Source organism: Oncorhynchus gorbuscha, linkage group LG07 (genome assembly GCF_021184085.1).
Source record: "Oncorhynchus gorbuscha isolate QuinsamMale2020 ecotype Even-year linkage group LG07, OgorEven_v1.0, whole genome shotgun sequence".
NCBI lineage: Eukaryota > Metazoa > Chordata > Actinopteri > Salmoniformes > Salmonidae > Oncorhynchus > Oncorhynchus gorbuscha.
The window spans coordinates 27,128,568-27,141,553 of record NC_060179.1 but is presented as its reverse complement, the minus strand read 5'-3'; the positions used below and the strand labels follow the sequence as shown (position 1 = coordinate 27,141,553).

Genomic DNA, 12,986 nt, shown 5'->3' with positions numbered 1-12,986 from the left:
TGTCAAGCCAATACTGAAGCATATTTCTTAAAGGTGAGGCTGTTCAAAGATGGAGTACTTGGTTGATCTGGTGATTGTACATGGATGGCACAGTGTAAGACAACTAGAAATACAGTTATGAAAATAAAAGAGTATACCTATGGAAAATAGGCCATATTTTGCTAATATTTAGATTTTCATATGACCAGAAAATGGATTAAATAGTAAAACGCTCCCACTTTTCGATTCCAGACTCCATGTCTCACTCCTACACTTTTGCTCCCGAGTGGCGCAGCGGTCTAAGGCACTGTATCTCAATGCAAGAGGCATCACTACAGTCCCTGGTTTGATTCCAGGCTGTATCACATCCGTCCGTGATTATGAGTCCCATAGGACGGTGCACAGTTGGCCCAGCATTGTTCGGGTTTGGCCAGGGTAGGCTGTCATTGTAAATAAGAATTTGCTCTTAACTGACTAGTTAAATAAAATAAAATAAAAACGTTCTATCTTGGTCTCTTCCCTCCTTACTCACTCCTTTTCTCCCTCCACTCACCCACTTTCTTTTCCATTAACCCTCCCTCTCTGAAGTAATTCTGTATCTCCCACTCCCACTCTGTAAGTGGGTGTGGGGTTTCTGTCCCCTCTCTCTCTGACCTGATCTGCCATCTCCTTTCTCAAGCCCCTGGCTGTGTGTGTGTGTGTGTGTGTGTGTGTGTGTGTGTGTGTGTGTGTGTGTGTGTGTGTGTGTGTGTGTGTGTGTGTGTGTGTGTGTGTGTGTGTGTGTGTGTGTGTGTGTGTGTGTGTGTGTGTGTGTGTGTGTGTGTGTGTGTGTGTGTGTGTGTGTGTGTGTGTGTGTGTGTGTGTGTGTGTTACCGAGTGGGTGTGAGAGTGCCTATGTGAAGAGAAGGCCTGACCTCTCAGAGCACTGAAGAAGTGCCCTTTCTAGCTGTCTGACTGTGTGTGCGTGTGTTGGGTGGGGGGGGGGGGGTAGTTAGGAGAGAAAAATGTCTGACCTTACTGCCTGGACTGGGTTTGTTCTAGATCTGCTTCAGTACCTTAGGTGGAATCCCTCCCATCAATATGAGTACGTTTTTTTCTCTCTCGCTCTCTCTTTTCCTCTGTGCTGCACCTCTATCCTTTTCTAAATTGTGGTCGTAGCCCTAATTTTATTTTGAGAATGAGCTACTGCCGCTATGGGCATTGCGGCTGCTCGTTTCATCCCTCACTTTGTAGTAATACTTACTCTAATATGCCTAAGTGCTATTACCACAGTTGTATATATCTGTGCAAAGGCTACGTTGGTGAGGTGGTATGACTAAATGTTGCAGTCATGGCTTCTAGTCAAGGCCTCCACATATTGATACGGTATTATTCATTCCTCGCTTCTAGGGATAATAAGAAAAGGGAGAGAGTGAGGCATGACATGCAAGTCTCTTTGGCAGCAGAGGTCAGATATGAAGGACACGCGGGTAAGGCTCAGCATTAAGTGAAGCTCTCGCTCCTATGGGGAGATGTGAAGGGCATGAATAAGTCCAATAAAAAAAAGCAGGCCTCCGTACCCCAGGGAGTCACGGATGCATGTTCACTTGTCAGAAAAACACAGCTGAAGATGAAATGATTCCTCCTTCGCGCTCTTTCTCCGCCTCTGTGTCTCTCGAATAGATTTCACCTTGTACCCACTTCTTTCATTTATTCATCCTTTCAGAGAAGATACAGTATGTCTTTCACTTATTCATCCTCTCAGAGAAGATACAGTATGTCTTTCACTTATACTGTATCTTCTCTGAAAGGATGAATAAGTGAAAGACATACTGTATCTTCTCTGAAAGGATAAATGTCTTTCACTTATTCATCCTTTCAGAGAAGATACAGTATGTCTTTCACTTATTCATCCACCTGGGTCATATATGTTGTAGGGCCTGCATAAGATTACGGAAGGGAATGTACTGCAAGTGCAATGACAAATATATTTTTTTTGTGTGTGGTGTGTGCGTTATACAGAATACATACACACACTACCATTCAAAAGTTTGTGGTCACTTAAAAATGTCCTTGTTTTTTAAAGAAAAGCACAAAAAAATGTCCATTAAAATAACATCAAAATGTTCAGAAATACAGTGTAGACATTGTTAATGTTTTAAATTACTATTGTAGCTGGAAATGGTAGATTTATTATGGAATATCTACATAGGAGTACAGCCCATTATCAGCAACCATCACTCTTGTGTTCCAATGGCACGTTATGTTAGATAATCCAAGTGTATAATTTTAAAAGGCTGATTGATCATTAGAAATCCATTTGCATTGGAACACAGGGGTGATGGTTGCTGATAATGGGCCTCTGTATGCCTATGTAGATATTCCATTAAAAATAAGCCATTTCCAGCTACAATAGTCATTTACAACATTAACAATGTCCACACTGATCAATTTTGTGTCATTTTAATGGACAAAAAAATGTGCTTTTATTTTAAAAAACAAGGACATTTCTAAGTGATCCCAAACTTTTGAACGTGTGTGTGTGTGTGTGTGTGTGTGTTCCGGTATAAGGTGTATAATATTACTGTGGTCAGCAAGTTCAGTGAATACAGAGTATTGAATGTAGCCATTGAGATGAAGAATTAGTTCTCGTTGTGGATGCTGCGAATGATTCGGTGTGAAAGCCGGTCTGAATGGGAAGCTTTCATTTCTCCTGCAGCCAAAAGTCACCAAGTTCTTTCCCCCTCCTCCTCTCCACAGAGCTCTGATTTAGGACCATGGACAGCACCCTTCCCCTCTACGTGTCAAGACTTAACTTGACACCAGCGAGCAGAACTTGAACATTTGTATAGGCATGCCTTGAAATCAATGGGGAAATCAAATTAAATGTGCATGCGTGTATGTCAAGTTAGGATTTGGCCGAGTGGAGTGGATGTCGGCTTTAAGTCCATGGACAGTGCTCCATATTCTCCGTAGTAGTGGTGCTTGATATCAGCACCACGGACAGCGACAATATTCTCTGTATTGCACTTTATTAGCACCATGGACAACTCCCATCTTCTTGACCCTAGGAATCTGATTCATTGCATTCATTGTAAGTCATTGTCTCTGTCTCGCACTGTGCTGATGCTCCAGCGAGAGAGCCCTAAGGGCTGGTCTAGGATCAGCCTTCGCTTTCCTTGTTGTTTCTCAAATGGTGTTGCTGTAGCATTGATGGATCTCCTTCCTCCAGTGGAGTTAGCACCTGAGTCAGGTTTATCCTGACAGCCCAGTCAAACTGTTCTAAACTCTCTGGCAAGTGCCAAGTGGAGCCAATACCAATAGACAGTCTGTCAGGTTGCTGGATGAAGTGCTGTATGGCACAGTGTCAAGTTGTGTGTGCGGGGTTTAACCCATGCAGAGATTGCTCTGTGTTATCCTAAAGTACTACAGTACCTGATCTTTATACCTGTTATCACCTGGGGCATACATGACTTCAAATCGATCTTAAAAGCCCATTGCAGTCAAAAATGTGATTTTGCTTTGTTTTATACAATGGGAGTTGCTGCTACCGGAGGACTGGGGTGTGGAGGTGGCACAGGATGGGATCGACCGTGAAGGCGTACTGGAGATCTTGAGAGCAGTGCTGGCACAGGACGTGCAAGGCTAGGGATGTGCACAGGAGGCCTGATGCGTGAGGCTGGCACCAACTTCACCAGGCGACTAACACGCACCTCAGGACGAGTATGGAACGCTGACCCAGGTGCCATCAAATCCCGACACGTTCCGTCGGGCGAATTCCATGCAAAAAGCACCAACACAGCAACTCCCTCATTTCTCTCTCCTCCAATTTCCCCATTAACTCCTTCACAGTCTCTGCTTCGCTCACCTCCAACACCGGCTCTGGTCTCCTCCTTGCCTCCTCACGATAAACAGGGAGAGTTGGCTCAGGTCTGACTCCTGACTTTGCCACACTCTCCCTGAGCCCCCCCCCAATACATTTTTGGGGCTGACTCTCAGGCTTCTTCCCGAGTCGCCGTGCTGCCTCCTCATACCGGCGCCTCTCCGCTCTTGCCGACTCCAGTGCTTCCTTGGGGCGCATCTTATTGCGCATCTCCTCTTTGGGCTGCTCCTGCCTGTTGACACGCTGCTTGGTCCGTTTAGGGTGGGTGATTCTGTAACGGTTTTCTAGGTGTGGTGAAGGAGAGTCGGACCAAACTGCAGCGTGTAGATTGCGATCCATGTTTAATGAAAAAAAAAAAACGTAACACGAATCTAAAACACAAACACTACAACACGAATCTAAAACACAAACACTACAAAACAAAGAACGTAACGAAAACCGAAACAGCCTATACTAGTGAAAACTAACACAGACAGGAACAAGGACACTAAGGACAATCACCCACAAAACAACCAAAGAATATGGCTGCCTAAATATGGTTCCCAATCAGAGACAACGATAAACACCTGCCTCTGATTGAGAACCACTCCAGACAGCCATAGACTTTGCTAGATCACCCCACTAGCTACAATCCCAATACATACCAAAACCCCAAGACAAAACACACCACAATACAAAAACCCCATGCCACACCCTGGCCTGAACCAAACATGAAGATAAACACAAAATACTTCAACCAGGGCGTGACAGTTCCAAACCTCTCTGCCTGAAACAGCAAATTTTCCCAAAATGTTTGATATCTTTTTATGTCGTTACTGTGGAAGAAATCAACCCAGATAAAATGATTATTTTAGTCACACACACACCTAGGTAATAGGATTATATTTAAATTATCCTCACTGATAATCACCACCATATACACACACACACACACACACACACACACTATCTCTCCCACATTCTAAATAAACAAGGCGGTGTTTTAGGATGTCTGACAGGGTAGTGTACAAACAGCCGTGAGCATAATCACATTTCTGTGGAGAGTGGAGGGGCGGGAAGCTAGGCTGCAAAATCCTCCCGCCGTTTATTCTGCCTCTCCCTGCTATGATCTCACTAGTGAGGTTCAGCTGCTCCCGAGTGAGCTCAGCCGGGTCCACATGCATAATTTAGACTAACATCTGCTTAGATAAGACTGACTGGAAGTGCATCTTAAACAGTGAGATGTGCATACACACAGTATTCTGTTGGGCACAAAAGGCTTTGGTGAACATCCTGTACTGTAGCTCTCATCGAGGTGTCTTGTTTTGTGAGGAGGGATGTACTTTCCTGTTCCTGTCTCTCTTGTGTTGCCATTTCAGAATGACCTTGCAGCTCAAACAGGTCTTGAGCATCTTTGACATGCAGTAAAAAAGGATGAATCGTGCAGAAGGCAGAAGTTGTGAAAGATGCCTTGTAAAAGCCTTGCTGATGTAGAGATAGCGATTTGAATAGCCTATACACTCGGGATTTGTGATCACAGTACACCTGATAAAGCGAGTCAGATAAGTTGAAACCTTCAAGGGTGCCGGTCTCATACGCACATGAGCAAGTACATAGACAATAGGATACCAAAGGGAGGGAAATAGTTGATGGTCCTTCTGTAGCTCAGTTGGTAGAGCATGGCGCTTGTAACGCCAGGGTAGTGGGTTCGATCCCCGGGACCACCCATATGTAGAATGTATGCACACATGACTGTAAGTCGCTTTGGATAAAAGCGTCTGCTAAATGGCATATATTATTATTATTATTATATTACTTGTGGATAACGAGAAATAGAAAAAAAGCTAATGTCCTTTCCTTCAACTATCTATTTTCTACCCGAACAATGGATGGTAAAGTAAAGAGCATTCGCTCTACAGCATCCTTACCTTGTTGGGTTCTCTTCTCTCCCAAGGAAGCCCATTCTGTAAATGAGTAATGAAGGACACTCAGTATTCTCTCCCTCCCCCTTACACCTGGGTTCGTATTGGTACCAAGGTTGTTATGGCTATCTTCAGAGCACTTTAGAAAAGAGCTTCACGCAGGAAAGTTTCAAGGAGGATGTCGGACATATTCGCATATAGACTACTATATTATTTGTATATTATTAAGTTACCTGGAATTGTTCAATTAAAGGTATTTGAATCTCCCCAGGACTGAAGATGACAAACCTTGCACTGTATTGCATCAAATCAGTCCTCATTGTACACCACATTTTAAACATTTAATTTACACACTAAATAATGATATCTGATGCTATTTTTGCATCCCCTTACTGAAAAGGGTTCTTCAAAAACCGGACTTTTTCTAGTAATTTACGCTGCACTGAAGTGTTAAATTGGATTAGATGCCGGAACGGTTTTTCAGTGACAGGATTGGTACTGACATGAGTTGCCGGTACTTTAGGTATTTGACTGTTTTAGGGAGGGAAGGAAAGAGTGGATGAAAAAAAGAAAAGCTGAGTAAAGAACTGCTTTTTATTTGTATGTTTTTTACAGACATAAACATGGCAGGGGAGCCCAAACCGTACCGGCCCAAGCCAGGCTCCAAACGGCCGCTGTCGGCTGTTTACAGGTAAACCCGTAAAGATCTCTCTCACTCTCTGTCCCTCTCTCATCTCTCCCTCTCGTCTATGGGGAGATGAGGAACCTGTCTAAAGTGTGTGTCTGAGGCTTTCTCCTACTGTAACAACTTGTAAAGGAGTTGGATTAGTGTGTGGTGTCAGGTGAAGGCTAAGGAGTGATGCAAATTCAGATTATGTCTAGGAGTTGGCGAATCAGCAAGAACCTATAGAGAACTGGGGTTAGCAGCTACATTAGGCTAAATATACTCTGGCTTTGTATGAGAACTCTGGCATCATTATTTTGTCAAAGGTCAGTGTTCTGTGTTGTTTTAACTCTAGGATTGTGAGGGGAAAAAATCAATGACATCGATATGGTTTTAAGTCATTAACAATGTGGGATTTAGTTTGCCCATGTTTCTCAAGAGCACATGAAATGAGAACCATGAAAACTTCTGGTAAAAATGTCAATTCTCATTTCCCAATTGAGTTTACTCCCAAGGTACTAGTTATTCGACTCTTGACATGTCCTTAAAATCGTCAAGTATAACAGATCCAACATAAGAGGCATTCCATGCAAAAAAAATGAATATGAAGGCTTTATTATGCATGGCCTAATTCTTCTCCCATACACGTCTCATGATCATTAAAGCTTTATTTTTTTGTCAATGTATAATACACTCAGTGGTCAGTTTGTTAGTTACACCTCCACATTCATGAAAATGGTTTGCTCCTACAGACAGTCATGTGGCCGTGGCTTGCTACATAAAGCATGCAGACAGCATTGAGGCAATCAGTTACGGTTCGATTGAACATTAGAATGGGCAAAAGAAGTGACCTATGCGACTTTGAGTGTGGTATGATCGTTGGTCCCAGGCGCGCCGGTTCCAGTATCTCAGAAACGTCCGATCTCCTGGGCTTTTCACACATTGCAGTGTCTGGGGTTTACCGAGAATGGAGCGAAAAACAAAAACATCCAGTCAGTGCCAGTCCTGTGGGTGAAAATAGCCCATTGATGAGAGGTCGAAGGAGAATGGCAAGAATTGTGCCATGTTAACAGGCGGGTCACAAACAGGCAAATAATGGCGCTGTACAACAGTGGTGTGCAGAACACCATCTCGGAGCACACAACTTGTCGATCCTTGTCACAGATGTGCTATTGCAGCAGACGACCACACTGGGTTCCACTCCTATCAGCTAAAAACAAGAAGAAGAGACTCCAGCGGTCACTAACACTGGGCAATTGAGGAGTGGAAAAACATTGCCTGGTGCGATGAATCCCTGTTCCCTGTTGTGTCATGCTGATGGAGAAAGTCAGGATTGAACTTAACTTTATGTAAGCAGCATGAGTCCATAGCCCCATCCTGACTGGTGTCAACAGTTCAGGCTGGTGGTGGCGAAGAATTCAGAATGTTCTGGAGGCAAATAGGGTTCCGACCCGGTACTAGATGGGTGTACCTAATAAACTGACCACTGAGTGTATAACTGGTGTGCAGCCATATTGGTCTAATTACTATGACTAATGGTTAACAGACTGTTGTATAGTGGTCCCTTGACACCCTGTCAACCCACAGTTGCCCCATTCATTGGCTTGTTCCATTAGGCCTCTTTGTTTTCTTATTTATTCATTTGCACATTGTTTTTTATGTTACAAATTCATTAAACATTCATTTGCATTTTAATACCACAGCTCAAAACAGCCGTGATGTAACATGGTAATTAGAGAGCCAAAACCAACACTGGGCAGCTCTAAATGGAAATGACATTTGCATGAATCTTAATTAAAAATTATCCCTGTGAAAAAGAAATGTGAACTTCTCTCCTGTTCTGAATAGGTGTACATTTTCTTTCTTTCTCTGAAATGTAGTTTATATGTTCAATTTTTTTTATTAGCACTGACATTTTCATGATTCCTCTGAGCTCACAATTGACGTGAGATTGTGGAATGTGTTGTTGATGGAGGTACCTTAGTTCTTGTGACCTTGCTAGGTTTATCCGCAGGTTCCGGCCTTGAATGAAGAACCACTCTGAAACCACTCTTATTCCTGTCAGTCAGTCTTTGGCCTCCGCATGTCAGATTAGCTAAGGTTTTTCTCCATCAGCGGTGGCCTTAAGACTTGACCCACATGTCTGTTTGGATCAAACGGTTTCTGTTTTGATATGTTAGCATTTGACAGAGCTTATAGTAGACATTAAATGCTAAACACACTCTCTCTTTTCTCCCTCTCTCTCTCTCTCTCTCTCTCTCTCATCCCCAGTGGTTATGAATTTGACTATGACTACTACAGGGATGATTTCTACAGTCGGTATGTATTGAATAATTCACTTACTTTCATTGGAAAAAACTGTAAATTACATTATGCCAAGTGCAAAATCGGTCAAATGAAAAATTCCCGGAAATATGGAAATGTTTCCCAGCAAAGTACCTTCTGCTTCAAGTTGTTTTTGCAAAGCAACCTTCTCTCCAAATATGAATAAAATACCTTTTCAGTCGTTTCATCCATTTGAAAAGACTGAGTAGAGCATGTCCTTGTACTTTTATCAACCCGTGTTTTCTTCCTCTAATTTATTTTGGTGTTCAGTGCTTTAATCTGCTGAGACATTTACTAAATGTCAACTCGGACAGAGCTGCGATTGAAAAATCAACTGGCGCTGTGAAATTAGTCAAGGAAGACACCTCACTTTGACATTTTACATCTTGTTTTATTTATCCCCCCTTCTTTTAAAGATGGATGGGAAGATAATTGATAGTACATTAGAGTGTAATAGTAATTTAATCAGTGTGAAAAATAACGAAAAGTCAGGCTTGTGAGAGATTTGACATTTATTTGCATCCAGAAGGACACACTTGAATTGGAATGTTTCAAAATGGCGGAGCACAGATTTGTTCGTCATTGATAAGGAACAATTGAAGAGGTCATAGAAATATATTGCGAGACAGAGGCATAGGCTATGAATAATAGGTTGTACAAATGTTACTGCGTGCATTTGAAAATAGGACAATTTGATAAGCAAATCCACGTCAGATAGACCTACAGTAGATAGCCATTATACAGCTACCATCAACCTTATATGTAATTTTTTTAATTTCACCTTTATTTAACCAGGCAAGTCAGTTAAGAACATATTCTTATTTTCAATGACGGCCTGGGAACAGTGGGTTAACTGCCTGTTCAGGGGCAGAACGACAGATTTGTCAGCTCGGGGTTTGAACTCGCAACCTTCCGTTTACTAGTCCAACGCTCTAACCACTAGGCTACGCTGCCGCTAATAGATAGATTGTTGGGGGATATACTTCATAAGTCATTGATGACTAAATATGCCGGTTGGTGCGAATATACAGTAGTATGGATTGATTGAAGCTCAATGTTAAATTCATATCTAAGCCAATATGACACCAATGTCGATGAAAATTCGCAAATCAATTTGATTGGAGGTACACGACTCACTCCCCGCCTCGCGTCATGATTCCTTCCGGCCATTACAGAGAACACTTATACCGTAGGGTCGTTATCATTAGGGTCATACAGAATTCTTGGGGCCCAAACCTAGAAACAATTCTAGACGTCGGATTAAAAAGAGGCTGCGGCGTCCACAAGGTGACAGTTACACTCGTATACATTTGGGCTCAACACGTTTGTAGATGCAGCAGTTTTTATTAAATGTATAATTTATCGCTCTCACATGCACATTTCAGTCCTTTAAGAACCAACGATGTGCTACCTTTTTTGTAGCATTTCTGACAATCAAATCCAATTTTATTAGTCACATGCGCCGAATAAAACTGGTTTAGACCTTACAGTGAAATGCTTACTTACGAGCCCCTAACCAACAATGCAGTTTAACATGCAAATAGTCTGGGTAGCCATTTGATTAGGTGTTCAGGAGTTTATGGCTTGGGTTAGAAACTGTTTAGAAGTCTCTTGGACCTAGACTTGGCACTCCAGGTACCGCTTGCCATGCTGGAGTCTTTGACAATCTTTAGTGCCTTCCTCTGACACCGCCTGGTGTAGAGGTCCTGGGTGGCAGGAAGCTTAGCACCAGTGATGTACTGGGCCATTTGCAATACCCTCTGTAGTGCCTTGCGGGCTGAGGCCGAGCTGTTGCCATACCAGGCAGTGATGCAACCAGTCAGTATGCTCTCGATGGTGCAGCTGTTGAAACTTTTGAGGATCTGAGGACCCAGGCCAAATCTTTTCAGTCTCCTGAGGTGGAAAAGTTTTTGTCGTGCCTGTCTTGGTGTGCTTGGACCATGTTAGTTTGTTGGGGATGTGGACACCAAGGAACTTAAAGCTCTCAACCTGCTCCACTGCAACCCCGTCGATGAGAATGGTGGCGTGCTCGATCCTCTTTTTCCTGTAGTCCACAATCATCTCCTTTGTCTTGATCACGTTGAGGGAGAGGTTGTTGTCCTGGCACCACACGGCCAGGTCTCCTCCCTATAGGCTGTCTCGTCGTTGTCGGTGATCAGGCCTACCACTGTTGTGTCATCTGCAAACTTAATGATGGTGTTGGAGTCGTGCCTGGCTGTGCCAGTCATGAGTGAACAGGGAGTACAGGAGGGGACTGAGCACGCACCCCTGAGGGGCCCCTGTGTTGAGGATCAGCGTGACACTTATGATGTTACCAACCCTTACCACCTGGGGGTGGCCCATCAGGAAGTCCAGGATCCAGTTGCAGAGGGAGGTGTTTAGTCCCAGGGTCCTTAGCTTATTGATGAGCTTTGAGGGAACTATGGTGTTGAACGCTGAGCTGTGATCAATCAATAGCATTCTCACATTGGTGTTCCTTTTGTCCAGGTGTGAAAGGGCCGTGTGTGGAGTGCAATAGAGATTGCGTCATCTGTGGATCTGCTGGGGTGGTATGCAAATTGGAGTGGATATAGGGTTACTGGGATGATGGTATCGATGTGAGCTATGATCTGCCTTTCAAAGCACTTCATGGCTACAGACATGAGTGCTACGGGTCGGTAGTCATTTAGGCTGGTTGCCTTTATGTTCTTGGGCACAGGCACTATGGTGGTCTGCTTAAAACATGTTTGTATTACAGACTCGGACAGGGAATGGTAAAAAAATATCAGTGAAGACACATGCCAATTGGTCAGCGCATGCTCGCAGTACACGTCCTGGTAATCCTTCTGGCCCTGCAGCCTTGTGAATGTTGACCTGTTTTTAAAGGTCTTACTCGCATTTGCTCTGGAGAGCGTGATCACACAGTCATCTGGAACAGCTGGTGCTCTCATGCATGTTTCAGTGTTACTTGACTCAAGCATAGATGTAGTTTAGCTCATCTGGTAGGCTCGTGTCACTTGGCACCTCTCAGCTGTGCTTCCCTTTGTAGTCTGTAATGGTTTGCAAGCCCTGCCACATCCGACGAGCATCAGAGCCCGGTGTAGTATGATTCGATCTTTATGCTGTATTGACGCTTTGCCTGTTTGATGATTTGTTGGAGGGCATAGCGGGATTTCTTATAGGCTTGCGGGTTAGAGTCCTGCTCCTTGAAAGCAGAAGCTCTAGCTTCTAGCTCAGTGCGGATGTTGCATGTAATCCATGGCTTCTGGTTGGAGTATGTACGTACGGTCACTGATGTGGTGTACTCCTCAGTGTCATAGGAGGAATTCCTGAACATATTCCAGTCTGTGCTAGAAAAGCAATCCTGTAGCTTAGCATCTGCTTCATCTGACCACTTTTTTTATTGATCTTGTCACTGGTGCTTCCTGCTTTTATTTTTGGATATTATGGTCAGATTTGCCAAATAGAGGGCGAGGGAGAGCTTTGTATGCTTCTATGTGTGCTTTTGATATTCACCCCCTTCCCCTCTTTAAAGGAAGAATCCATATGTTTTGTATAAATACAAATACACATGTCTATGAAGTAATAGCCAGGGTCCGTTTTCCCGATAGCGATGGAACTTTAGCTATGGAACTTAAGCTTACAAGTGTTTTAATGATGCATTGTTTCTATAACGGCCGAAGAACTGACATGCGTATCCCAAAACACCACGTAGGGGACTTATTGAATGTATGAAGAACTTTCAATAAGTGCGCCGTTAGAGCATGTGTCGATACTGATAGAATCCAAAGAAAGGCAGCGCTGATCTCCGATCAGCGTTCTCCATTCAAACCCTAACATTAGATACTGACGACGGATCAACTACTCGAAAGAAATTATCACCTATGGCAGAAAATATTGAGGTGGTTAATTCTAATGCTTAGGCTATGCACTAAATGGAATATTTGACACATCATGAAATTGAGGTAAGAATTACAGACAGTAGCCTACAATTAGAAAAATAAAACTCAATTGATTGAACTTGAAATTGATTCAATATGATTGAAATACAGTGCCTTCAAAAAGTATTAAAACTCCTGGACTTTTTCCACATTTTGTTGTGTTAGAGCCTAAAAATGATTCAATGGAGATGTTTGGTCACTGGCCTACACACAATACCCTATAATGCCAAAGTGTAATTATGTTTTTTCAAATGTTTACAAATGAATTTCAAATTAAAATTCAACCCCTTTGTTTATTCAAACCCTTTGTTATTACAAACCTAAGTTCAAGAGCA

The 12,986-nt window shown here is 43.1% G+C and overlaps 1 protein-coding gene across 4 annotated transcripts in view; it reads left to right on the top strand.

Annotated features, from left to right (window-relative positions):
* The window catches only part of LOC124039730 (RNA-binding Raly-like protein), a 156,616-nt gene that overhangs the window by 125,215 nt on the left and 18,415 nt on the right, over positions 1-12,986 (top strand). For all 4 annotated transcript variants that reach the window (XM_046356016.1, XM_046356015.1, XM_046356014.1 and 1 more), the window contains exons 3-4: positions 6,358-6,433; positions 8,678-8,725. In XM_046356016.1, coding sequence (XP_046211972.1) covers positions 6,358-6,433; positions 8,678-8,725 — 124 coding nt within the window. The remainder of the gene's footprint in view (positions 1-6,357; positions 6,434-8,677; positions 8,726-12,986) is intronic.